At 43.1% G+C, this 23,814-nt stretch overlaps 1 protein-coding gene across 1 annotated transcript; it reads right to left on the bottom strand.

Moving 5' to 3' along the window:
* Nucleotides 1-1,142: 1,142 nt before the first annotated feature.
* STX6 (syntaxin 6) lies at nucleotides 1,143-22,547 on the bottom strand. The gene is made up of 8 exons (XM_060232605.1): nucleotides 22,475-22,547; nucleotides 16,803-16,972; nucleotides 16,219-16,313; nucleotides 14,204-14,266; nucleotides 10,715-10,837; nucleotides 9,641-9,747; nucleotides 3,694-3,788; nucleotides 1,143-2,702 (listed from the first exon to the last, which is right to left on the bottom strand). The coding sequence occupies exons 1-8, from the start codon at nucleotides 22,507-22,509 to the stop codon at nucleotides 2,626-2,628; spliced, it is 765 nt and encodes a 254-aa protein (XP_060088588.1). The 5' UTR covers nucleotides 22,510-22,547; the 3' UTR covers nucleotides 1,143-2,625.
* Between the last annotated feature and the right edge of the window lie 1,267 nt (nucleotides 22,548-23,814).

Genomic DNA, 23,814 nt, shown 5'->3' with positions numbered 1-23,814 from the left:
AGAAGTTTAGACTTCTGCAAGAACCAAAATGCATGTGGCGGTGGTGGGGACTTTATAGGAAGCTACAGCCCATCGCAATGCTCATATTTGGGAAAGGGTGCAATCTGCTAGATGTAGTTGAAAAGAGTGCCTTCATTTCCGGGCCTTAAATAGCTCACCCAATCTGGGCTTCTTAACAAGAGGAACTCTACTTCTTTGTGTGTGTGTGTGTGTGGGGGGGTGCAGACCATTTTTGATACCAGTCAATCTCTTTCTGTAGCTGCAAGCAATAGAAAGATATATGTATGTGTGGCCTAACCTTCATAGCCAAAGGACAGCTGTTTCAGCTATTCAACCACGAAGTCTGGATGAAGTTGAGAAGCCACCTGTCTCTTAAAGTAACCTAGCAATTACAGAGTTAGACAAACACACCTGAAGCGTTTACCTGACTTGCCTGCTTTGAGGGGGAATAAACACTAATGCGAGTTCCAGATTAAGGTGACACCGTGCAGAGGTAATGATACAGATGCTATCTGAAAAGATGGGGCCTGCCTGAGGTTTCAAAGTGACCAAAGTGGAGCACTAGATAGCTCTAATCAACATGTCAGCAACCCAGCTCTGTGAATGACCTGGAGCAAAATCCTCCCATGGGTTTTTGAGCGACATTTGGATGTTGCTGGACTCTTAACCTAGAAAAATCTGCTTCCCCCCCTCCTCCTTTTAAAATTTTTGTAACATCCAGCACAATGATGAGCTCCAAACCTTGCACAACTATTTTGTGTTGTGTTGGCTGACACTAATAAGAAGTATTACGTGCCGATCACTCTCTTTTCCGCAGGCTCCTGGCTCCAAGTTAACCTTTATGGATCAACAGCCTTGTGAGCCCCCACCGCTAAAAGACATGTTCATCCAAGATGCCTGAACTTCACTGACTGTGTGAAAAGTAAGAACCCCAACAGACAGCAGCAATTTGATATACAGTCCAAGAAACACGGTTAGAAAAATCTGGAAATTGAACGCTTTCGTGTCTGACCGAAGGTGGGCTGACATCTCCCATGTAAGCAGAGCCACCTTTTCCAGCATATACTGAGGGGCAAAGCCACCCACGAGACAGACTGGAAGGCTGTGGACCTTCTACCCATTTCAGAAGCTACAAAGGGGGCAGCCAGGAGTACATCTGTTTATTAGTACATAAATTCTACCATATTATCAAAATGACAAAAGTAGGCTTAAAAAAAAAATTTAAAAATTCAGTAGTTGCTATTCTAGAACATCACAGGGCTGGAATGGTGATGAAACTATCAGTTTCCTTTTGCACCAGCATTTCAGGCTCTAAAACATTACAAGGAGCAGGACTCTACTAAAGATACCCCACATATATCTGTGCAATCGAATAAGATGAATCCTGCTCCTTTAAGAAGCTATGCATATAGGACAGAATGAGGCCAAGGCTCATCATAAGCCGTTCCTTCCTCAAATTTCCACTAGACAACATTCATTCATTCAACAAAAAGGAGCTGTTTCAAAGAGTAGCAGATACAAGACAGAGCCCTGGAGCCACTGCCTGCGTGAGCTTCTCTTTTCAGAAGGCTTGCAAGGCCAAAGCCAAAAACTATTTCATACAAAAAAAGAGACAGAAGACTTCAGCTACAGTATGTTTGCCAGCTTTCCAGCACAGGGAACACACAAGTTAAAGCTCTGAAAAATGGGACTTCAACTATAGCTGCCTGAGACAGGACAGCATAGTGGGGTTACGCTCCAGACACACACAAGGATTTGCTCAAAGTCATTCTACCCTGCTTGAACCAGGTCTGCTTCTCTGAATGGCAGCACAGATCTATACTAGAAGCCTAGGAGCCAGACCCAGTGAGCGGGGCTGGTTGCGGCTGCCTCAAAAATGGCCCCTGCTTTTAAAATGTGCAAAGGCTCACATTAGCTTTTGCTTCAACACTTACAGGCCTACAGCGTTTCTACCGTTTTTTAAAAACTATTTTTCGAAGGCCAAGGTTTGTGCATTGTTCTGTACACGGCAGTGACCCTCGGCAGCCTGATTATGCAGCCCTGTTCGGGGAGAAAGGTAAACATCCACTTTTGGTGGCTGCTTTCGCTCCCCTTCCCCCTTCTCTTTTGAAGGATCCACAATTATTTTGCAGGGCAGTGCTGTGTGGCTGGCTTGTGAAGAGAATCGCCCACCCCACCCAAGGAGTTTGTGTTACACACACACACACATCTTATGTGCCTTCTTTTTTAAACACTGTCAAGAATTCTGACAGACAGACAGACCGATTTCAGATTGCTTCCTGAATGTGGTTCATACCTGGAAAATGATGGAAATCTGCTGGCTTCTTCCATTCTGAATCACCTCCCTACAGAGGATTGCAATGTCTGAAATCTATAAGAGCTGCTTCCTGTTACAGCAGAGCCTGAGCATCTTTTTTAGTCCTCCGTTTGTTTCCCCCTTCTCAGGCACATGGATGAGGATAAGCAGAAAAGCCATGAGAGAGTGGTGTCTGGTCATGCCACGGGTGGTCAGTATCAGGCTCCCCAGCACAGGTCTTGTAGGATGAGGATTCTGTCTTGGAGATGCAAAGTGTCTAAGATTTCATTCAGAAGGGAGCTAGGATGAGAACCGGAACTCCGATCTTGTCACAACACAAAAAACAAGATAAGCACCACCAACAGGATAGCAAAGAGAATGATAATCGCACACCATTGTCGCCGATCTGCAAAGAAATGTTGAATAGATTAGTCTTCTGTGTCCTAGAACGTCAGGTGCAGAACAGCACCACGATCTGAACTAAAGCCAGAGAGGTGGTAGCACTGCTTAAGGCCTTTTCGGTGACAGCCTCAGAGTGAGGCAAATCAGTTTTTGTGTGGCTTGAAACACAGGGACACTGAAAGCATTTTCGCTGAGATCCAGTGTCCTGAGAATCCCCAGAAAAGATAAGACAAACCCCTAGTTCTAGATGGTCTGAAATACAAAAGAAGTTGTTTTTTTTAAAAAACTCATCAAGACTGACCACCATGAAAAAGGCAAAAGGTTGTGCTTTCTCAATCCATTTCCTAGTGTCTTAACACAGCAATTTAGGAGCACTCTAGCTTCAGCAGCATTTCGCACATGGCCTTGTCTCCTGTGCCGCCTCTGCCAACCTGCCACTGGTGTGCCCTGGACTAGAACACAGCCAGCAACCTCTCCTTTATCTCTACACACTGCAAGGGAACATCCATGGCATAGTGGGAAGAGCGGAGACGAGCATTACTGATCTCCTCTTGGAAAAACTTCTAATAAGCTATTGCCGCAGTTTTGGAAGATGGATCACAGCATCCCTTCGGAGAACGACATCCTCCTCTGTTGGGTGAGTAAGAATCCCAAGAGGATCTGGGTGACAGAAACTGAAGTGCTGCTCTTTGTGTCCCTCGACAGGAGGAATGAATTTAGAACCTCGGAGGGGAGGAAACTATGGGATGAGGTTTTCAATAATTGGCATTAGCATGCAAAATACAGGTACAATGGACAGAGCAGGCCCAGAAGGTGAAAGATCTGTTACCTCAACAGAGCTGCAGTAGTTAACTTTACCTTGGATTGTGCTCATTTCAATAAGGGACTAAACTGCACCAGGGTTCTCAGGCAGACAGCAAGCAGTGTGGCACCTTCGAAGCCACCCAAATACCTTCTGAAACTCTCAAGCAGCCAACAGAGGCCAGCCTACTCACCACTGGTCATATGGGACACTTTTGCAAGTTTCTTCATGACGTTATCTAGCCGTGACTGAGTGCTGTCCAGCTCATGAGAGAAGTCGTCCAGCATGCTGGAACCACAGAGAGAGAAACGCTGTCAGAATGAGCGATGGACTTTGACACGTAATTGCATGTGGAAGAGAGTCTGAAGTTAACGCCTCAGGGCTGAATTTGCTGCAGTATGAGGGAAAACCTTAGGGCAATTATATATAGAGAGAGGGGCTCTGCACTGAAGTGTGAAGGAAGGATGCAAGGAAGGTTCCCTCCCAATAGAATGCCAGCTAAGAATCATAGCCAGGTTATCTTTCAACTTGTAGAGGAAACAATCCACAGACACAACTACTGTTCCACACATAGGTGGGACAGCAGCTGTGGGGGAGGGATATCCTCTTTTCCTCTCTCTCCCACTGTTGCTTTGATCAAATCTGAAACTCCCTACAGTTGCAGTGACTTTTTTAAAAAGTGGGAGACATCCAATCAGTCTCCAGCAATTTGTTCCTTACAAAGTGCTTTCTAAAATATACTTAAATCAATAGTTAGAGATGGATGGAAAAATATTTACTTGGTAGATTATGGTCACCCCCTCCCAAAAAACAACAACAAAAAGGCTTCTAGGACAAAGCTTCTAGAAATGCTTTGGGGCAAAATAGAGGGCCCAAAAGGAAATTTAACTATGGGAGTTTGTTATCGCCCACCAAATCAAAAGATAGAGGATGATTATAATATGATGGAAGGATTAAAGATAGTGGCTAAATGTAAAAGCTGTGTCATAATAGGTGATTTTAACTACCCACAGATTGAGAGGGTCAATATGTGTTCAGGTCGAGAGAAAGAGACTGAGTTTCTAGATGCTCTCAATTACTGTGCTATGGAGCAGATGGTCACAGAACCTACCAGGGGTGGGGCAATCCTGGATTTGGTCCTAAGTAATGCCCAAGACTTGGTGAGAGATGTAAAAGTGATTGCGCCACTTGGGAGTGGTGACCATAACGTTATTGATTTCACCATTTGTATAAATAGGGAGTTGCCCCAAAAGACCAGCACAACCACGTTTAACTTTAAAAGGGGTAAATTCTGAGATGAGGAGGCATGTGAAGAGGAAACTGAAAGGAAAGGTAAATACAGTCAAAACCCTTGGGGAAGCTTGGAGGCTATTTAAAACTACAATCCTAGAAGCTCAGATAAAATATATACCACAAGTTAGGAAAGGCACAAACAGGAATAAGAAAAGGCCTGCATGGTTAACAAACAAAGTAATGGAAGCTGTAAAAGGTAAGAAGGACTCCTTTAAGCGGTGGAAAGCAAGTCCAAGTGAGATTAATAAAAGGGAACACAGGCTGTGGCAAATCAAATGCAAGACTGTGATCAGGCAGGCAAAAAGGGACTATGAGGAGCATATTGCAAAAAACATAAAAGACCAACAATAAAAATTTCTTCAAATATATTTGAAGCAGGAAACAAGCCAGGGAGGCAGTGGGACCCTTGGATGACCAAGGGGTAAAAGGATTACTGAAGGAGGATAGGGAAATGGCTGAGAAGCTGAATGCATTTTTTGCCTCCGTCTTCACTGTGGAAGATGAGAAGTGTTTGCCCGCTCCAGAACCACTAATTTTGGAAGGGGTGTTGAAAGACCTGAGTCAAATTGAGGAGACAAGAGAGGAGGTCCTACAACTGATTGATGAATTAAAAACTAATAAGTCACCAGGTCCAGATGGCATACATCCAAGAGTTCTGAAAGAACTCAAAGTTGAACTTGTGGATCTCCTGACAAAAATATGTGATCTTTCACTGAAATCTGCCTCCGTTCCTGGAAGGTAGCAAATGTCACCTCCATCTTTAAAAAGGGTTCCAGAGGAGATCCGGCAAATTACAGGCCGGTCAGTCTGACTTCAATACCGGGAAAGTTGGTAGAAAGCATTATCAAGGACAGAATGAGTAGGCAGACTGATGAACACAAGTTATTGAGGAAGACTCTGAATGGGTTCTGTAAGGGAAGCTCTTGCCTCACTAACTTGTTACAGTTCTTTGAGGGGGTGAACAAACATGTGGACAAAGGGGACCCAATAGATGTTGTTTACCTTGACTTCCAGAAAGCTTTTGATAAAGTTCCTCATCAAAGGCTCCTTAGTAAGCTCAAGAGTCATGGAGTAAAAGGACAGGTCCTCTTGTGGATCAAAAACTGGCTAATTAATAGGAAGCAGAGAGTGAGTATAAATGGGCAGTTTTCACAGTAGAGGACGGTAAGCAGTGGGGTGCTGCAGGGCTCAGTACTGGGTCCCATGCTCTTTAACTTGTTCATTAATGATCTGGAGTTGGGAGTAAGCAGTGAAGTGGCCAAGTTTGCAGATTACACTAAATTGTTCAGGGTGGTGAGAACCAGAGAGGATTGTGAGGAACTCCAAAGGGATCTGTTGAAGCTGGGTGAGTGGGCGTCAACGTGGCAGATGAGGTTCAATGTAGCCAAGTGCAAAGTAATGCACATTGGGGCCAAGAATCCGAGCTACAAATACAAGTTGATGTGGTGTGAACTGGCAAAGACTGACCAAGAGAGAGATCTTGGGGTCATGGTAGATAACTCACTGAAAATGTCAAGACAGTGTGCGATTGCAATAAAAAAGGCCAACCCCATGCTGGGAATTATTAGGAAGGGAACTGAAAACAAATCAGCCAGTATCATAATGCCCTGTATAAATCGATGATGCGGTCTCATTTGGAATACTGTGTACAATTCTGGTCACCACACCTCAAAAAAGATATTATAGCACTGGAAAAAGTGCAGAAAAGAACAACTAGAATGATTAAAGGTTTGGAACACTTCCCCTATGAAGAAAGGTTAAAACGTTTGGGGCTCTTTAGCTTGGAGAAATGTCAACTGCGGGGTGACATGATAGAGGTTTACAAGATTATGCATGGGATGGAAAAAGTAGAGGAAGAAGTACTTTTCTCCCTTTCGCACAATACAAGAATTCGTGGGCATTCAATGAAATTGCTGAGCAGTCAGGTTAAAACGGATAAAAGGAAGTACTTCTTCACCCAAAGGGTGATTAACATGTGGAATTCACTGCCAAAGGAGGTGGCGGCGGCTACAAGCATAGCCAGCTTTAAGGGATTGGATAAAAATATGGAGCAGAGGTCCATCAGTGGCTATTAGCCACAGTGTGTGTGTGTGTGTGTGTATATGCGAGTGTGTGTGTGTATGTATGTATATGTGTGTGTGTATATACACACACACACACGTATATTGGCCACTGTGTGACAGTGTTGGACTGGATGGGCCATTGGCCTGATCCAACATGGCTTCTCTTATGTTCTTAACACCTCTGAGGTTCTCAATTATATATAAAAAAGCATTAAATGTCTAAATCTCATAAGTAATGGTACCCTACATAACTGTTATTGTAAACCTAATTTTTTTTTTAACACAACAGCCTCCCTTGTACAAAATAAGCCACTGCAATTAAATAGGGACAAGGGGAAGCTACTTTAATTATGGTCCTGGTTATTGTGTGACCAAACTTTTATTTTGCAATATATTGAAGTACATTCACCTATTCAGATTCAAATATACTTCTCCAATACATTACATATTTCCTCCCCCCCCCCCCCCACTCTTATTCATGACCTCCGCCGGTACTTAAAACAGATTAAAAGCATATTAGAGGTAAATTCACAATTATAGAATCTTAGTGAAGAAATTATGGTCCTGGTTATGGCAGTGCCCTGAATGTTACCTTTGTTCCTCCCTCCGAGTCATTTTAGTCAAGAGTATGCAAGAGCTTTTTAATGTTCTTTTAGGTTTGGTAAAACTATTTTGTCAAGAAACAAAAGCTGAGATAAAGTATGTGGTATTGTTTGGAAAGGCTGCTGCTTCCGTCAGCTTCTCTACTGCAGCGCAGCAGGCTCTTCCCGTGACGTTCTTGTGAACTTGTTCTGTCTCAAATCCTTGGAAAGGCAGGATATAGTCTATTGTAAGGAGGTTGAGAATAAGAAACCACATCTAACCTACTAATCATCTGCACTCTGAAGTACTCTTGCCAAGGAGATTGGGGCACACATTCCTAGTATGATCAACCTACTATGCTTCCTAGATCAACCTAAGGAATAGATCAGGGGTGGGTGGGCAAGGACTATGGTAGAACCCTATGTGAGAGTTCTATCCTTATTTTCCCAGATGGCCCATATGCTGATTTTCGTTTTTTACAAAAAGCCAGAAGAATTTCCATTTTTGCTGAGTATACAATCAGTGCCTGTGACTTCCTACTCAGTGTGAACACAAAGAAACAGGTGCATTTTCATTGGTCACATCTGACTCAGGTTGCCAACATGCCTGGGGGGGAAAAATGTCCTGCCCTGAAGGCTTGGTGTGTGGAAATGGGCAGTCAAAACTTTCCATAGCATGGAAGTAAATGACATCACCTGGTACATAACATCCCATTAACCTTGTCCTAGAGGGGGAGATGGCACATTTTTCTCCAGGCCTCTGAGCAACTCTACATGTGACTATTTATAGATGAGGTAACTTCAGAAACACTGTCAAACTAGGATGTATTTCATGGTCAACTTACTTTCTTTTTTTTTTTTTTTAAAGTAGCTCTCAAGTCTGCCACAATTGGAGCAGAAGAGCTGGCATGGGGGTGGAGAAGAGAAAAGAAGGTATCTAGCCCTTCATAGTCCAGCTACCCCTTCTCATGCTGATGCACACTCTGCTTTGTCACTTGTGAGCAATACTCCCTCTAAGCTGTGGAGTCTTGTGAGCAAAAATTCTACTTTGGGAGCTACTGGCATTAAAGTGGTGAGCGACTGCAGAAATCAGTTTGCTCTGGGGCCATAAGACAAACATGTGTGAGCCAGAGGCTAAAAAAACTGAGCTAGCTCACACCAACTCAACTTAGAGAGAACACTGCTGGTGAGTAGAAAAATACAGCTACTCTTTAAACTCTATGCCCCCCACCCAATTAGTAGAACAGAAGCCTGGAGTAGGAAGCAGTGATGGAAAGCGAAGGGTTAAAAAGCCAGCTGGGCAACCTCCCTCAGCTGCTTTTCATTTAAAACAAAAACCACCACACCAAATTTCACCCAAGCTGAGTGAGTGTTACAAGTGCATCCTGTGTAGTTTCTAGGTTGGGAGAAGAGAAGAGGGAGGGCGTGAGGCCACAGCAGACTATGTGCTCAGGCAGTACCTGGATATGCAATTTCTTTGGGGGGAGGGAAGCAGGTCTGCCAGTAACCTTGATGTTGAGGTCTATAATATAAAAAGCTTTTCTCCTACAGAGAGGATTTACAACAAGAGGCCATGGAACCCTCTCAAAGAGTAAATGTACTGCTTGTGTAAAGCTGCTTTTTGAGCCACAACAGCCTCCAGGAAAGGAACAATTTCTAAGCAGGTAAGAGAGACATAATATGATTCCCTCCCATTTTTTTTCCTATACTTGTTTGCAAAGTTTTGAAAACTTGTGAATTTAGTTATTTGAATGTAAGACTTGTTTTCCAATGAGGCACAAATCAAAATTGTTTGGCCTTTCTAACTTGAGCATGACCGATCTCAGGTTTATTGTTGGTTCAACCTCAAACACGCATGCTGTATCCCATCATGATACAGGAAGCCAGATGTAAATATTCAGAATTCCCAAATGCCAAACAACCTGCAGGACTCTGCTTGCACATTATTTTTTAACATGAGTCATTTTTGGCTCAGGCAGGAAGAGGGAAAAGCTATTTAAACTTATTGCTAATGCTAAACATCTGATTGGCATTAGGTTCTGGCCAACAGCATAAAAAGCTTGAGTGACTGGGCTGAAGATTCCCAGTTTCCAGCATTGGCAAGCCCAGGGCTTCTGGAAAGGCCACCAAAAACTACATCACATTGCTAGGATGGCTGTTATTATTAATGGAGTACACGGTTACAAATCTGTTCAAGACTTACACTGCTTGTTCATCCAGCTCCCCTCCAATACGCTGGGACATGTTCTTCAGTACGCCAATGCTGCCAGAGACCAGCTCCAACTGTTCATCTTGCTGTTCAATGATTAACTGGTATTGCAGAAGGGGAAGATGTTGTCAAAATCATGCATCCATTTGTCATCTTGTTTTATTTAATTGCTTTCTTTTTTAAAAAATTTTTTAAATTTTAAAAAAATTACATATTTATTGTATTTTATTTATGTTGTGAGCTGCCCTGAGCCCACCACGGGATAGGGCAGGATAGAAGTGCAATAAATATTTGTGTTGCACCTTGTCTCCTCAGACCTGACAAGGCTAACACAGATGCAAAAGACACAAAGCCATTGTATCCATCAAGAAGATAAAAACACAGCCAAAGCAGTTAACTGTCCATCAAATGCCCTCTGGAACAAAACCTTATTCTTCCTGGTTACAGAAAGGGAAAGTGCCCACCCGCACTGGTGGCCCATTCCAGAGGCATGGTACCGTAGAGAAAAGGCCCATGACCACGCTGTTGCCGAGTCTAAATATAGGGCCAGCTTAAAAGCCAGATGTAACTGAATGAAGGCACTCCTAGCAACAGAGCCAGCCCTGTTTATCCATCGATAAGGCCTGGTCAAGAGCACCCCCAAGCTCTTGATCTACTAAAAAAGGCTTAATGCTCTCTAATACTGGCAGATCGACACCAGCTAAAGCACCACCACCTCTCGCTATTCACTTTCCCCAAAAGGTTTTCTTGCTGCTTTCCTCTATTCCTTCCTCTCTGTCCCAGACAATCCCCTAACAGGGCTAGGCTATGCAATCTAAGCAACGCCTGGGAATCTCACCTGATATCAAGGAAACTGAAATCCTAAGGGCAAAATTTAACTTGAAAATGCTCTATTAGTACCTGACCCCCACCCAAACTTGGCTGTCCCCTCTGATCCTGCTGTCCCCTCTGATCCAACTGTCAATCAATTATTGGACTGTCACCTTCCCTGTTTGTGTTCTCACAAGCCCCCGCCCCCCCCAACGAATGTCTCCCAGTTGTAAAAACTGGCCACAGGAAGCGTTGTACCTGCTGCTGTGCTTGCTGATCCTCAATGAAGTGTGAGTTTGCCAACTGCAGTTCTCGATCCAAGCGCCCATACTTGTCAGTCCCAGAACTCCAGCTGTGAGTACCGCTTTCTCCTAGCAGCACCTGCGCACCATCAATAAAAGGGGAACACCTTAGCAATCTGCAATCACATCCCCACGGCCACACTTAAGGAGAAATGCACCAACTGATACACCGTCGTTCCCCTGCACTTTTTTTTAACTCTCAAGCAAACTGTTATGCAAGGGATCCTTCCTGTATTATTAAAGAAAAGATGGCAACTGAGGAATCTTGAAGTCAAGGAGATTCTGATGCAATGCCACCCCAGCAACAAAGCGCCAGTGACTGAGAAGGGTGTCATGGATGGAAAGTCAGTGCTGCAGTAAGAAAACCTGGGCTAAATTCTAATTTAACTTGCCAGTTCAGGGCTATGATTTCCAGGAGCCGTATTCCCTAGCTTCTTCGCAGCAGCATTTCAAATGTGGAAGCAAGGCATTGTAAATCCTAGGGCTCGGTTCCTACATCACCTCCAACTGTGTGAATAGGAAGACTTTTTTTTTTTTGGCTTGGAATTTGCTTGGAACAGCTTCCTCAGCAGGTATTCTGCACAGGACGTGCCCAGGAGACTGGTTCACCGTAACACCCCCATCCTCACAGAGAAGGTGCTGTTATCGCTGCTACTTCTCACACATTTTCCTTCCATAAAATCTGTGGCTAACTTCCGAAAGCCAGAACTGATGGGTTCCTTGGCAGACACTAAACCCTGGTTGCGGGAGATCAGCTTGAGCATACTGTGAACTTCCCTGTAAGTCTAAGGAAAATGCATGAATGGCAAGAAAGAGAAAATGAGAAAAACGTCCCCTTGTTTTAGGCAGGTTTGTCATGCTCTTCTGAGCAAGGCTTGCTGCCTCAGCTTCCTCATTTGCCTTCCTTTGAGAAGCCTGACTGATAGTCAATATTTAGACACTCAACATCAAGCTAGTTACTGCAGCTATGACCAAAAATAATAATTTTTAAAAACACTGGGCAATGTTAGAAGGCAACCCACCAGTAACAGTGCTCACCTTTTTTTTTTTTTTGATTTTTTAAATTTTATTGTTGTTTTAAAAACCCCACATGTGAAACCCCAGTGCATAAAATTACAATAGTTACTCAAGTTAAACATTAATAAATATCAGAAAGAAGAACATCAACCTAACATTCATATAGTGAATACAAGAAAAGTAAAGCGATACAGTTTACAACGATATCAAATCAAATCAGCTAAACATTCATCATTTGCATAAATGGACTCCAAATCTCATTAAAACGACACATTTGTCTACGACCAGAAAACGATATTTTTTCAAAAGCTGCAAGTTTCAATAAGTCATCTTCCCAAAGAAGAATTGAAATTACACCATTTTGTTTCCAGTGTTTAAGAATTTGGCGTTTTGCTATCAACAGAGCCCTTCCTAACCATAATTTTTGCCCCTTCTTTAATTTCCATTCTTTCGGAAAAAAGTTTAATATTAAGTGACTATCTTGCCATGGTAGTTGACGTTTAATTGTATCCTTTATTTTCAATAACACCTGTTGCCAAAAATTCTGAATCACCTCACAGTTAAATAGCATATGTGTGAGATTCGCCTCTCTGCTCTTACATCTCCAACACTCTGCTGAGGATAGCATTGCTCTCTTAAACATACGAAGTGGGGTCCAATAGACTCTATGCAGTACTTTCTGTTGTATAGTTATCAACCTGATGTCCAGAGTGGACTTCCTAATTTTATTACAACAATCTTCCCATTGGTCCAAGTTCACGTGACATTGAACCTCTAGATTCCATTTTTGATTTAGTGCAGATAGGTCAGGTATTGTAATCTCCTTCAGTATATTATACAACACTAAATTGGATTTCTTCTGCTCAAATGCCTCAGACAGTTGACCAAACAATGGCGGGCACTGTGATGCCGCCAACGCATCAGGCCCGAACACAGTTCGCAAGGCTTGTTTTATTTGCATAAAATTCCACTGATATAATGGTAAAGATGTTATTTGAGTTGGAAGTTCATAGTGTGCAATAAACGGTTGGAATGTACTAGTTACAGACCAATTTCTCTAATTAATCTTGATATAAAAATCTTAGCAATAATTTTGGCTAATCGGGTTAAGAGAGTAGCGGGGTCTTTGATACACAAAGACCAAACAGGATTTATGTACGGCAGAAATGGGCAGGACAATATCCGGTTGGCATTAGACATAATTGATCTGCAAAGAGATTCTATGGAAAACTCAGCGTTAATCTCTTTGGATGCTGAAAAAGCGTTCGATTCAATCCATAAGAACTTTATTTTTTCGGTTTTATCACATTTGAATTTTCCTCAATCATTGATAAAATGGATTAAATTACTATACCATAATCCATCATCCCGATTAAAAATTAATGATAATTTATCACCTCCTATTCGATTAAATCGCGGTGTGAGACAGGGGTGTCCTCTCTCACCTCTTATTTTCAATTTGTGTATTGAACCTTTAGCGGCAGCCATTAGAAAATCTAAGGACGTCATAGGGATTAAATTTAAGAGTTTGGAATATAAACTTGCTTTATACGCAGATGATCTATTGCTGTTTGTGTCGAACCCTGAGCACTCTATCCCAGCTGTAATGACAATAATTGACAATTTCGGCAAGTTAGCTGGGTATAAAATAAACTGGTCTAAATCTGAGCTGATGCCATTAGGGCGTGGAAGTTTAGATTATAGCTCTTTCCAGTTAGCAGTTACAACAGGGCAGGTGAAATATTTAGGCCTTTTTTTGCCCAACGATCTATCGCAGCTAGTTAAGATTAATTTAGATAGGGTATTAACCAATATAACGACAGATCTAGAAAGGTGGAAGGGCTTGACCCTGTCATTATGGGGGAAAATTAATACTTTAAAAATGTGCATATTTCCAAAATTAATTTATATTTTGAGAGGCATTCCTATTCTAATCCCTAAGAAATGGTTCAATAAAATCGATGGGATCCTATCTAAGTTTATTTGGGGCTCCAGTCGACCTAAGATCTCTATGCTTAAGCTTCAGAGAGAGGTGAAGGAAGGTGGTTTTGGGGTTCCGAACCTGTTATTATATCACAGAGCCCTTTTATTAGCTGCAGTTAAATGGTGGAATCTTGTCAGCTTGGATAACGCACCGACCTGGGCATCGCTTGAGGGCGCAATGATATTTCCATTGGAGGGATGTTATGCACTAGGTTCGACGTTTTCTGTGATAAAACATCCACTGAGATCAATTACTTCAGCTAGAAAAGTATGGGAGCTGACACTGAAACTGGTTAACGCTGACCCTTTCTCGCATGAAAAAGCCTCTTTGTGGGGCAATCCTTTAATTAAGATAGGCAATAAGCCGGTTTTTTGGCTTCGGTGGATGCACGCCGGTATTGTTTCTTTGGATCAGTTAAAAAATCAAGAGAGTAACAGTGCTCACCTGTCTGTTCTTCCTTTCGGCTACTGCCTGAACAGAGGTGTTTGACATTTGATCCTTCATGTCCTGTAAAAAAAATGTATTCTTACATTAGCAACATTGACTTGGCTAGCATGCTATTAGAGGACTTGAGGCAGCCCATCTTCAGTTCCTTTTTTTTTAAACAAAAGCCCAGTCACAAAAACTTTCTGTGGTCAAACACTATAAACTGCAAGATCAGGAGTTTTATTCCTGAATTCAGAGTCAAATTAGCAAGTCTGGTGGAAATGCTATCTAAATTTAGAAAACTTTATTTAGAAAACTAAATTTAGAAAACTTAAGTAATACAGATACACTCTTGCAAACATAAGAATGCTGGCTCACAAAGAGTCTGGTTGCTTTCATGTTTTGAACACAAGGCATTATGAGTCACAGATACCACAATGGTGGGCAATGACCAGCTTCTGAAGTAACAGCAGCAGAACCGAGTTGGGAAGCCATGTTAGTCTGCCTGTAGCAGTAGAAAAGAGCAGGAGTCCAGCAGCAGCTGAAAAACTAACAAAACTTGTAGCAGAGTAGGAACTTTCATGAGTCACTACTCACTTCAGTGCTCATATCCTGATACAAATGTCGTTAGTCTTTAAGGTGCTACTGGACACGTACTTTTTTCCACCAGCAGAACCAAGTATGGGATTCTTTGCCGCATAACAGGCTGCATACCGAGGCCTGCAGGAGAATAAGTCAGTTTGGATCAAGAAGGACATTCTGAAGTTCAACTAAGTTTTTGGACACCAGCGCACGTAGATTTTTCCAGTACAGCAATATCTGGGTTGCCAGATTGTATCACAGAGCTTCTCCCTTGTTCTTTATGCCTGAATAGGCAAACCAAGCAGGGATGGCTTCATCTGCCCATTGCCCCGCACCCCTGCCTACTACAGCAAATGAGATTCCTGGTATGTTGCTCAACAGGAAAATATATAAACGAAGAGGACCAGGGTAGGGAGAGGTGACTTGATACTGCCTCGTCTCCAGTTTCAGCAGCAAGTTTACAGGCCAAATTAGAAGATGGGGGGATTGGACTTCTCAGCATCTTCTAAAAGGCAATTTCGGGAATGTACCTGACTTGAATCAGAGCTGCATGGAGAAGGGGCTTAACCCATCAACTCCCACAATATTTTTGCTAACTGGAACTACCACCCATGCCATTAGCCCTTTAAAGCAGACATCCATCTTTTTCTTTCAAAATGTTAATAATAGAGGGGGGCGGGTGCACGGCAATTAACAAAACTACATAAAGATGGAAGGATTAAATCCTCTACCTGTACGATAGCGATCTGAATTTGGGCCTTGCATAGCTGACATTTATTTTTAAATATCACTGAAAAGCTCTGATCATGGTGCCTTTTCCATTTTAATGCTGACGCTACAGGGGGAATACCTGTTACTTCACAACCCAAGCTGATGTTCTTCTGCTGTTGCCTGTTCATTCTTCGCAAAGGACAGGTAAGCCTTAAAGGCAACGCTTTCTCCTATTTTCAAAAGGGAAGGCACTTCTGTCTTCCTAGCTAATCAAACACTGCAGCTTTTATTTTCCAGTGATTCTAAATCTTAAGGCAACTGCAAGAGCTTGAATACATCAAGCCAGAAAGATGCAGTCCAGTCCCTCTGGACTGTGGCTTATTTTGAGCTCAATTCTGTGGTTTATTCTTTTTAAAAAGTTTTTAATGGAAATGTATTACTTGCCCCTGTCTCTCGCCACTCCCCAACAGCCTTCATTTTAAAAATAAAACAATGCAGACCTAAGTACTCTACACTATTTTTGTGCAACATTTGTCCTTGAAAAAACTGTCTCACAATCACTGTCTTGTTTTGTTCTTGTAAAACTGTAGCAGTTTTTCAGAGATAGGCTGTGTTTCCTCTTAATCTCTTGGTGAATTAAGAGGTTGCATTCCTCTTCCAGCTGCTCCAAGCAATGGCTATTATTTCTTTGCCTTGTATTGTCATGCTCCTTCTCAGTTTATGAAACACAAATGCCTTACCCTGACCACCTGCCGTGTGCTTGTGATAAAGGCTTTTCTCACACCCAGCTCTGTTGCATCAAGGTTGAATTTCCGGGGATTTGCTTCAACAATGCGTTAGAACAACCAGTTAAGGAATGATACCTTATTCACAGCTCCTCATATCTAACCATTATTAAGAGAGCCCTTCCAAAACCTGATTTTTAATCAAAAGAACCAGAAGGAATATGTTCTGCTCACTACAATTCTTCGTCAAAATTTTTTCTTCTTCTTTAACTGAGAACTTTAAATGTGTCAGCTACCACCATTTAGCTAAATGTATGTAATGGCCATGAAACCTCTGCATCTAATACCATGTACGCTTGTACATTGGGAGGAAGAAACAAAGGAACCCAACTTGAATGCATTTTTTTAAAACTTAAACAATATTTACCACATGACCAAGATTAGTGTACAACCAACTGTGTGGTTTAAACAGGACTGCAATGTGACAATTCTATCAAGACTATCCTATCTATTAACTTTCTGTGACAAAACCACATTAGTCTCTTGAATTAATATTGGGAAGATTCACATGTCTACTGATCTGAGAATCTAAAGGATATTAATAGTCTCATCTAAGTCTTCGAGATCCCATTCTATGCTCCTTAGGTTGTTCCTCAGCTCATTGGTGGTCCAGTCAACTTCTTCTCGTGTAGCTGTGCATTGATCCTGCAAAAGCTCTGTCCATCTCTGGAACAGTCCTTGGGCAGTGTTCACTGCCTTCTGAACTTCCCTAGAAGCAAGAAAATGAAAGATTTAGGTCACATTAATTTGATACATTTCCTGTTATTGATGTGGGGGTGCCAAACTGCAGCTTCTGAGAACTGTGCCCTTTCTTTTACAATGTTCATACATGTCTTCACTTAAACACAAATTTTAGCCTTCAATATATTCATATACAGGTTCAGAAACCAAGGGGTGGTTTATATACTTGCCAAGAAATATAGATGTGCACATCTATTACCACACACATAAGAATGTGCCTTCGTGCTTACAATTTAAGGCATGTACATCCATTCTGCACAATTCTTTGTCTTGGTTGTCGCACTAAACAGACCTCACATTTCTTTCAGGGTATGGTGGGTGAGGACACATCCTCTTGCTTCTCAGCCATGAGAAAGGACCTCATATGTGAATGAGTGTGTGAACTAGCTCTAAGTGGGGGGGGGGTGCCCTTTCTAATCCTTTAGGACAGATTTTGAAGTCTCCCTCTGTAGCCATGAAGCCAAAAAACAACCTCTTCTGTTGGGTAAGAGAGGTGATTTTAGAGGTCTCGTAAGCAGTAACTGTACTTTTGTGAAAACTGTCATCCATTATTTCTGATTGGTTCTCTCCTCTATGGGCACAGAAAAATATCACTTTACAATGTTCATTCCTCGGTCATTAAGACTTCTGACCACAGTAAAATCCTTACATATAGTTATTGTCTCTAACCAGCAGCATAATGAACAAAATAGCTAATCTACTCATGTATGTTTTGAGATACTATCCATGTAAACTTTTGATTGAGGAACTTGTTACTTCCACCACAGAGTGGCTTTTACAGTGCTAAAGGAGCTACTTGGAAAGAAACAGGATTAACCTTCACATATAGAGAAAGGTTACAGTTTATATGTGGAAATATACTTATGAGACAAGTTGAAAGACTATCCCTAGAGGCCACACTGTAGGTGGTGGGGGAGGGGTTGTGGCTCAGTGGAATAGCTTCCACTTTGCATGCTGAAGGTCCAAGGTTCAATCCCCAGCATCCCCAGTTAAAAGGACCAGGCCATAGGTGGTGTGAAAGATTACTTGCCTTGTGCTTCTGCTTCAGGTAACATTTCAATTTACAGCCTGAAGCCACCCAAGACTCACATAAAGCCTTAGTTACACTGCTTTAGAAATCTAGCCTGACACACTTTTAACATTCTTCAACAATTCCACTCTATATAACATTCCATAATGTCATTTCCATTAAAAGAGGCTTCCTGTTCGCAAATGAACCCTCATCCCTTTCTGTCATATACATGTTTGTGAGCACCTCCATTTTCCTATATATTTGTCAACAATCTCTGAACATGTATTCATTCGTCAAGGACTGCCAAAACAGAACCAGCTTAGTTCTGGTCCCTTAACCCCCTAATCAGTGTTCCCTCTAAGCTGCAGAGTCTTGTGAGCAAAAATTCTGCTTTGTGAGCTACTAGCATGACAGTGGTGAGCTACTGCATCAATTAGAGTGCTCTGGGATCATCCTTCCTGAGCTAAGACAACAAATGTGTGAGCTGGAGGCTAAAAATCTGTGAGCTAGCTCACACTAACTCAGCTTAGAGGGAACACTGCCACTAATCTATTTTGCCACCATCTGCACACTTTCAAAGGAGAACAATTCCAGCCTTATAATTTGCTTTGCAATTTCAGTTTCTATATGTACTTGACAGGAAGGGAAATCTCCTGGATGAAAACTTAGTGCACCCAGCTGTTTGTATACAGTTTATAAAGCCAAGCACCAATGATCAATACTCTATTTGACCAGTTAGTTACATTTACCAAAATGAAGAATGCATAAAGAGGCACAGGCACAACAGGGTGGGAGCAAACATGGAACTGACTGAGGGGCCGGCTCATCCTGCAGATTACATCTATATATCCTGACCATGTTTCAGCCTTAAGTTCTATAAATATGCAAAATGGTCACAACATGGTATGTGTGGGGATAGGGAAGGGATAGAGAGAAAGAGCCCCGTGGCGCAGAGTGGTAAAGCTGCAGTACTGCAGTCCTAAACTCTGCTCACAACCTGAGTTTGATCCCAGCGGAAGCTGGGTTCAGATAGCCGGCTTGAGGTTGGCTCAGCCTCCCATCCTTCCGAGGTCGGTAAAATGAGTACCCAGCTTGCTGGGGGGAAAGCGTGGACGACTGGGGAAGGCAATGGCAAACCACCCCGTAAAAAGTCTGCTGTGAAAACATCGTACTGCAACGTCACCCCAGAGTTGGAAACGACTGGTGCTTCCACAGGGAACTACCTTTACCTCTTTAGAGAGGTGGTAGCCTTGCTGGTATCTTGCTCCTTTTTTTGAAAAGCTAACCAGACTGCCCATCCCTTGCTAGAGTGGTACAGCTATGGAGTGCTCTCTCTCTCTATTAATAGTGCAATCCTGTGCAGAATTATACACTTCTAAATCTATTGATTACAGCAGGCTCAGACTAGATTAAAGGACTGCACTACAAATAACTTAAAACTGATGCAGGTGAGAGAAATGAGGTGGGGAGGGAAAAAACAGATGGTGCTTAATCATCATCAACAGAGATATTAAATTAGGGAAGCCCAAACCACATTCTGTACAGCAGTGGGCCCTCACAACCATACATAAATCTAATCAGTGAATACAGTGTGTTTCCCAAGAACAAAAAGAATGCATTCAATACTAGGAAACAGCAAGACAACAGCTGGATGGAATGCAAAAGATGGATAAGAACTACACCTTCACTCTAGTACAGTGTGCTCAAGCTAGATAAACCATATTTATAACTGTATGTATAACTAATATTTCAGCCTGTGTGCTTACAAAAACAATGTGCACCAAACAAAAGCTTGAGACAGTAAAAGGGGTGCTGAAAACCAATGCAGCTTGTTGTGCAGGCTAGCATTTAATTTCCTAAAAAAGAATGCGGGTGCCCTTAATGCTGGGTACAGATGGTGAAGGAACACTCTGTACATGCTCAGCAGCCTTTAATATATTTATGTGTTATTTTGGATGTAACACATACATCTAGGCAGATGACCAGGGCACATGAAGTCACAAACAGTGAAAGCTGAGAAAGATACTGGATGGATAAGAGCAAGGACCCATGCAAAAACTTTTAACCATCTTTTCTGCCCACGCATGTATACACTCTCCCTCTCCCACTAAAGATAAATTACCTATTTATGTAACTTCCTACACCATGATCCAACCCTGCTCAAACTCCTCGGTCCCGGATTGCTAATCAGAGTGGGTATTGCTGAGTGAGGTACTAATGACTCCACAGAAGCTCATTGCTACCCATTACACAGAACAAAAAAACAGACTGAGGCAGCAGAATTGTCTTCCTACCTAGTGCACTTTAATACCATTCAAACAAGGACTTTAGACCAGCATACATCATTCCCCTAGCCCTCATTTTTTATCCTCACTGTAACCCTGTGATATAGATTAAGCTGCATGTCCAAGGCCACCCAGTAAGTTTCATGCCTGAATGGGGATTCTACACTTTTTGAGTGGGGACTGAAACCAGATTCCATTCAACCACTACACAGCCCCAGCTATCAATAATGCAGGTATCACTTTTTTTTTTCCTGAATGCACCTCAGCATTTTACAAAAGGTGTAAAACTCCACTCCTTTTCAGTGTAGAACAGGAATACAGATCTACAGTGATTTCTAAACTTTACTAAATCAGAGAGATATTTTTAAATCCAAGAGTGTACATTGGAGGGGTGTAACATCCCCCTTTGGCTGTGGGTTCCTAGGTTAAGAGTATTCATTCAGGCATCCATTCTCAGATCCATTATGCAAGACAAGCTGGCTCAAAACATCAGCCATTTATTTGCAAGGAGACAACTCCAACAACCAACAACTTCAGCTAACATACAAAACTGGAAACTGAAACAAAAGCTCCGCCCAACTAAATCACACAGATATTAGGGGAGGTGCAGACTGTTCAATTACATACATACAATAAATATACCACCGGGGGAGGGCAAGCATTCAAGCCTGAGCCACCAACATTTGTAGAAGTGAAGAGTGTAGACTAGGATCTGGGACAGGGGTGCTCAAACTGCAGTCGGGAGCCACATGTGGCTCTTTCACATATATTGTGCTGCTCTCAAAGCCCCCACCACCCCGTTGGCTGGCTTAGAGAAGACACTGTCTCTCTAAATCTCTTAAATCATTTCCCCAAAGCCAAGTTGGCCAGCAGCTTAGAAAATGCATTCAATGTTAAAGCTGCTTTATTCCCATCTCTCCCTCCCCCATCTATTTCCTTCCTTCTCTCAAACATCTGACGTTGTCTTGCAGCTCTCAAACATCTGGCATTTATTCTACGTGGCTCTTATGATAAGCATGTTTGGCCACCCCGATTTGGGATATCCAGGTTCAAATCCCAGGTTCGAGAGCCAGTTTGGTGTAGTGTTTAAGTGTGCAGACTCTTATCTGGGAGAACCGGATTTTAATTCCCCCACTTGCAGCTGCTGGAATGGCCTTGGGTCAGCCATAGCTTTCACAGGAGTTGTCCTTGAAAGAACAGCTGCTGTAAGAGCTCTCTCAGTCCCACCTACCTCACAGGGTGTCTGTTGGAGAGGGGAAAGAGATTGTGACTGCTCTGAGACTCTGGAATTCAGAGTATAGGGAGGGATATAAATCCAATATCATCTTCTTCACTCTGCCATGGCAGCTCACTGGGTGACCTTGACTCAGTCACACCCTCAGCTTAACCTACCTTACAGGGAGGTTGCTCCGAAAACAAAAATGAAGGAGGGCAGGAAGAGTGGCTAGGTCAACCACCCAGAATCTCCATTGAGAAGAACACCAGGGCATTAAATATCTAAATAAACCAAGCTGCTTCTCTGCCTGGTGAGGCGCAGACTCCCTTCTCATTCTGTGTAACGTAGGGATAGTCTGTCAGCCAGCTCACAGGGTTGCCAACTGCTGCTTGGGAAATACCTGGAGATTTGGGAGTGGACCTTGTGCAAAGTGGAGTCTGCAGATGGGAGAGACCTCAAAGAGGTGTAAGAAGAAGACGACTACAGATTTATACCCCACTCCTCTCTGAATCAGAGTCTCAGAGCGGCTCACAATCTCCTATATCTTTCTCCCCAACAACATACACCCTGTGAGGAGGGTGGGGCTGCGAGGGCTCTCACAGCAGCTGCCCTTTCAAGGACAACCTCTGCCAGAACTATGGCTGACCCAAGGCCATTCCAGCAGGTGCAAGCGGAGGCGTGGGGAATCAAACTCAGTTCTCCCAGATAAAAGTCCGCGCACTTCACCACTACACCAAACTGGCTCTCTGAGACCACCCTCCACAGCAGCCATTTTCTCCAGGGGAAACCGAACTCTGTTGCCTGGAGACCAGGCCGGGAGATCTCCAGCCGCCTCCTGGAGGTTGACAGCCCCACGAAGCCAGGCACACACCCCAGTCCCTTCACCGAGAAGAGGGCCCAGGGCACCCCCTGATTGGTCCCCGGGGAGCCACCGCCTCCGGCCGTCCAGTCACCCACCCTTTCACCACAAAGAAGGGGTCCTCCATGGACATGTCCGTCCACCCGCCGCGCCGGGTCTCCCCTCCAAGAGCGACGAGACTGAGCCGCCCGTTTCCCTTCAGCAGCGCCCGACTCTGGCGCTTCCTTCCCCCCCACCCCTCTCCTCGCAAACTCCCTCACGGGCGGTCGAAGCAGTAGCTGGACAATTTCCTTCCCCCGCCCACCGAGGTTCGGCCTCTTCGGCCTCAGGCACCCCTCTCACGTGATGGGGCACGCCAAGATGCCTATTGGAACAAGAAGGCGACGCGCTGACGTCACGAACTCACCCAGCCTCTCGCCCTTTAGGGGGGATTGGAGAGTTCCGGCCACGCCTCCTTCAGACGGGAGGGGGCGGGGCCTGTCAGTTATTTGTCTGGATGCCTATGTAGTATTCAAATCTAATGCAGGCACTTGTGGAGACTGAAGAGCAAAGTAGGAGTCAAGTGCACCGTTCAGACCAACAGAGTTTTATTCAGGATGTAAGCTTTGGTGTGCTCTAAGCACACTTCATCAGACGAGGAATCAGGTATAGTGAGCAGAGCTACATATAGCTGGTAGGCAGTGGTTTCTATTTTATTTTTTTATTTTATCAAATTTATATCCTGCCCTTCCCTGATGGGCTCAGGGCGGCTAACAACAACGAATTAAACCACATCAACATTAAAAACAAAATACACAAAATCATTCATACAATTTACAATCATAAAACCAAGATGTGGATTTCTAATTTCTCCGATGTTCTTGTTTCAGTTATAATAATTCAGTGGGATTATCGGTGCCGTGGAGTAATAGCTACCTCGTTTCAGCTGTTAAAAGTGAGTTTAAATAATTAGGTCTTACAAATGGTACAAATTTAAGATCCAATGACAGGATAGTAAAATTTACAAATTGAGCAAACCTTTGATCTCGGTAACACGAGCATAAGAAACCAATAAAACAGTAACATGTCAAATTGTGAGAAATCATTCTATTGGGCCAAAATGAGGGCATTTCTTTCTCAGAAGCTGTGGAGACCGTCTGTGGTACACTAAGGTTGTGGTTCTGAATATGTATATGGGAATGCTTGTGGGTTTTGCTCTTAAGAGGAAACATTGCAAGCTGGTGATTGGCCAGCTCACCAGTTGCCTCCTTCTGCACTGTAAGCTCACTGTCAAAAAGACATGTGTTTTTCAAGCGGGAAGCCAAATAAAGAGTCCGTATCCTGATGCAGAGGAGTTAGCACCGTGTTAGTCGGTTGCTGCAAAACAGTAAAGTGTCCAATAGCACCTTTAAGGCTAACAAATTTTATTGGAGCATAAGCTTTTGAGAAACACAGCCGT

Source organism: Heteronotia binoei, chromosome 2 (assembly GCF_032191835.1).
Source record: "Heteronotia binoei isolate CCM8104 ecotype False Entrance Well chromosome 2, APGP_CSIRO_Hbin_v1, whole genome shotgun sequence".
Taxonomy (NCBI): Eukaryota; Metazoa; Chordata; class Lepidosauria; order Squamata; family Gekkonidae; genus Heteronotia; species Heteronotia binoei.
Note: the sequence above shows the minus strand (reverse complement) of the source record. Positions and strands in the feature narration are given on the sequence as shown.

Excerpts from the sequence above, each read along its gene's own strand:
- STX6 (XM_060232605.1), bottom strand. The coding sequence starts at position 22,509 with ATGTCCATGGAGGACCCCTTCTTTGTGGTGAAAGG. Across the intron at positions 14,267-16,218 it reads GCACACGGCAGGTGGTCAGG|GACATGAAGGATCAAATGTC; the intron begins GTAAGGCATTTG and ends TTTTTTTTACAG. Across the intron at positions 3,789-9,640 it reads GAGCTGGATGAACAAGCAGT|CATGCTGGACGACTTCTCTC; the intron begins GTAAGTCTTGAA and ends CTGTGGTTCCAG.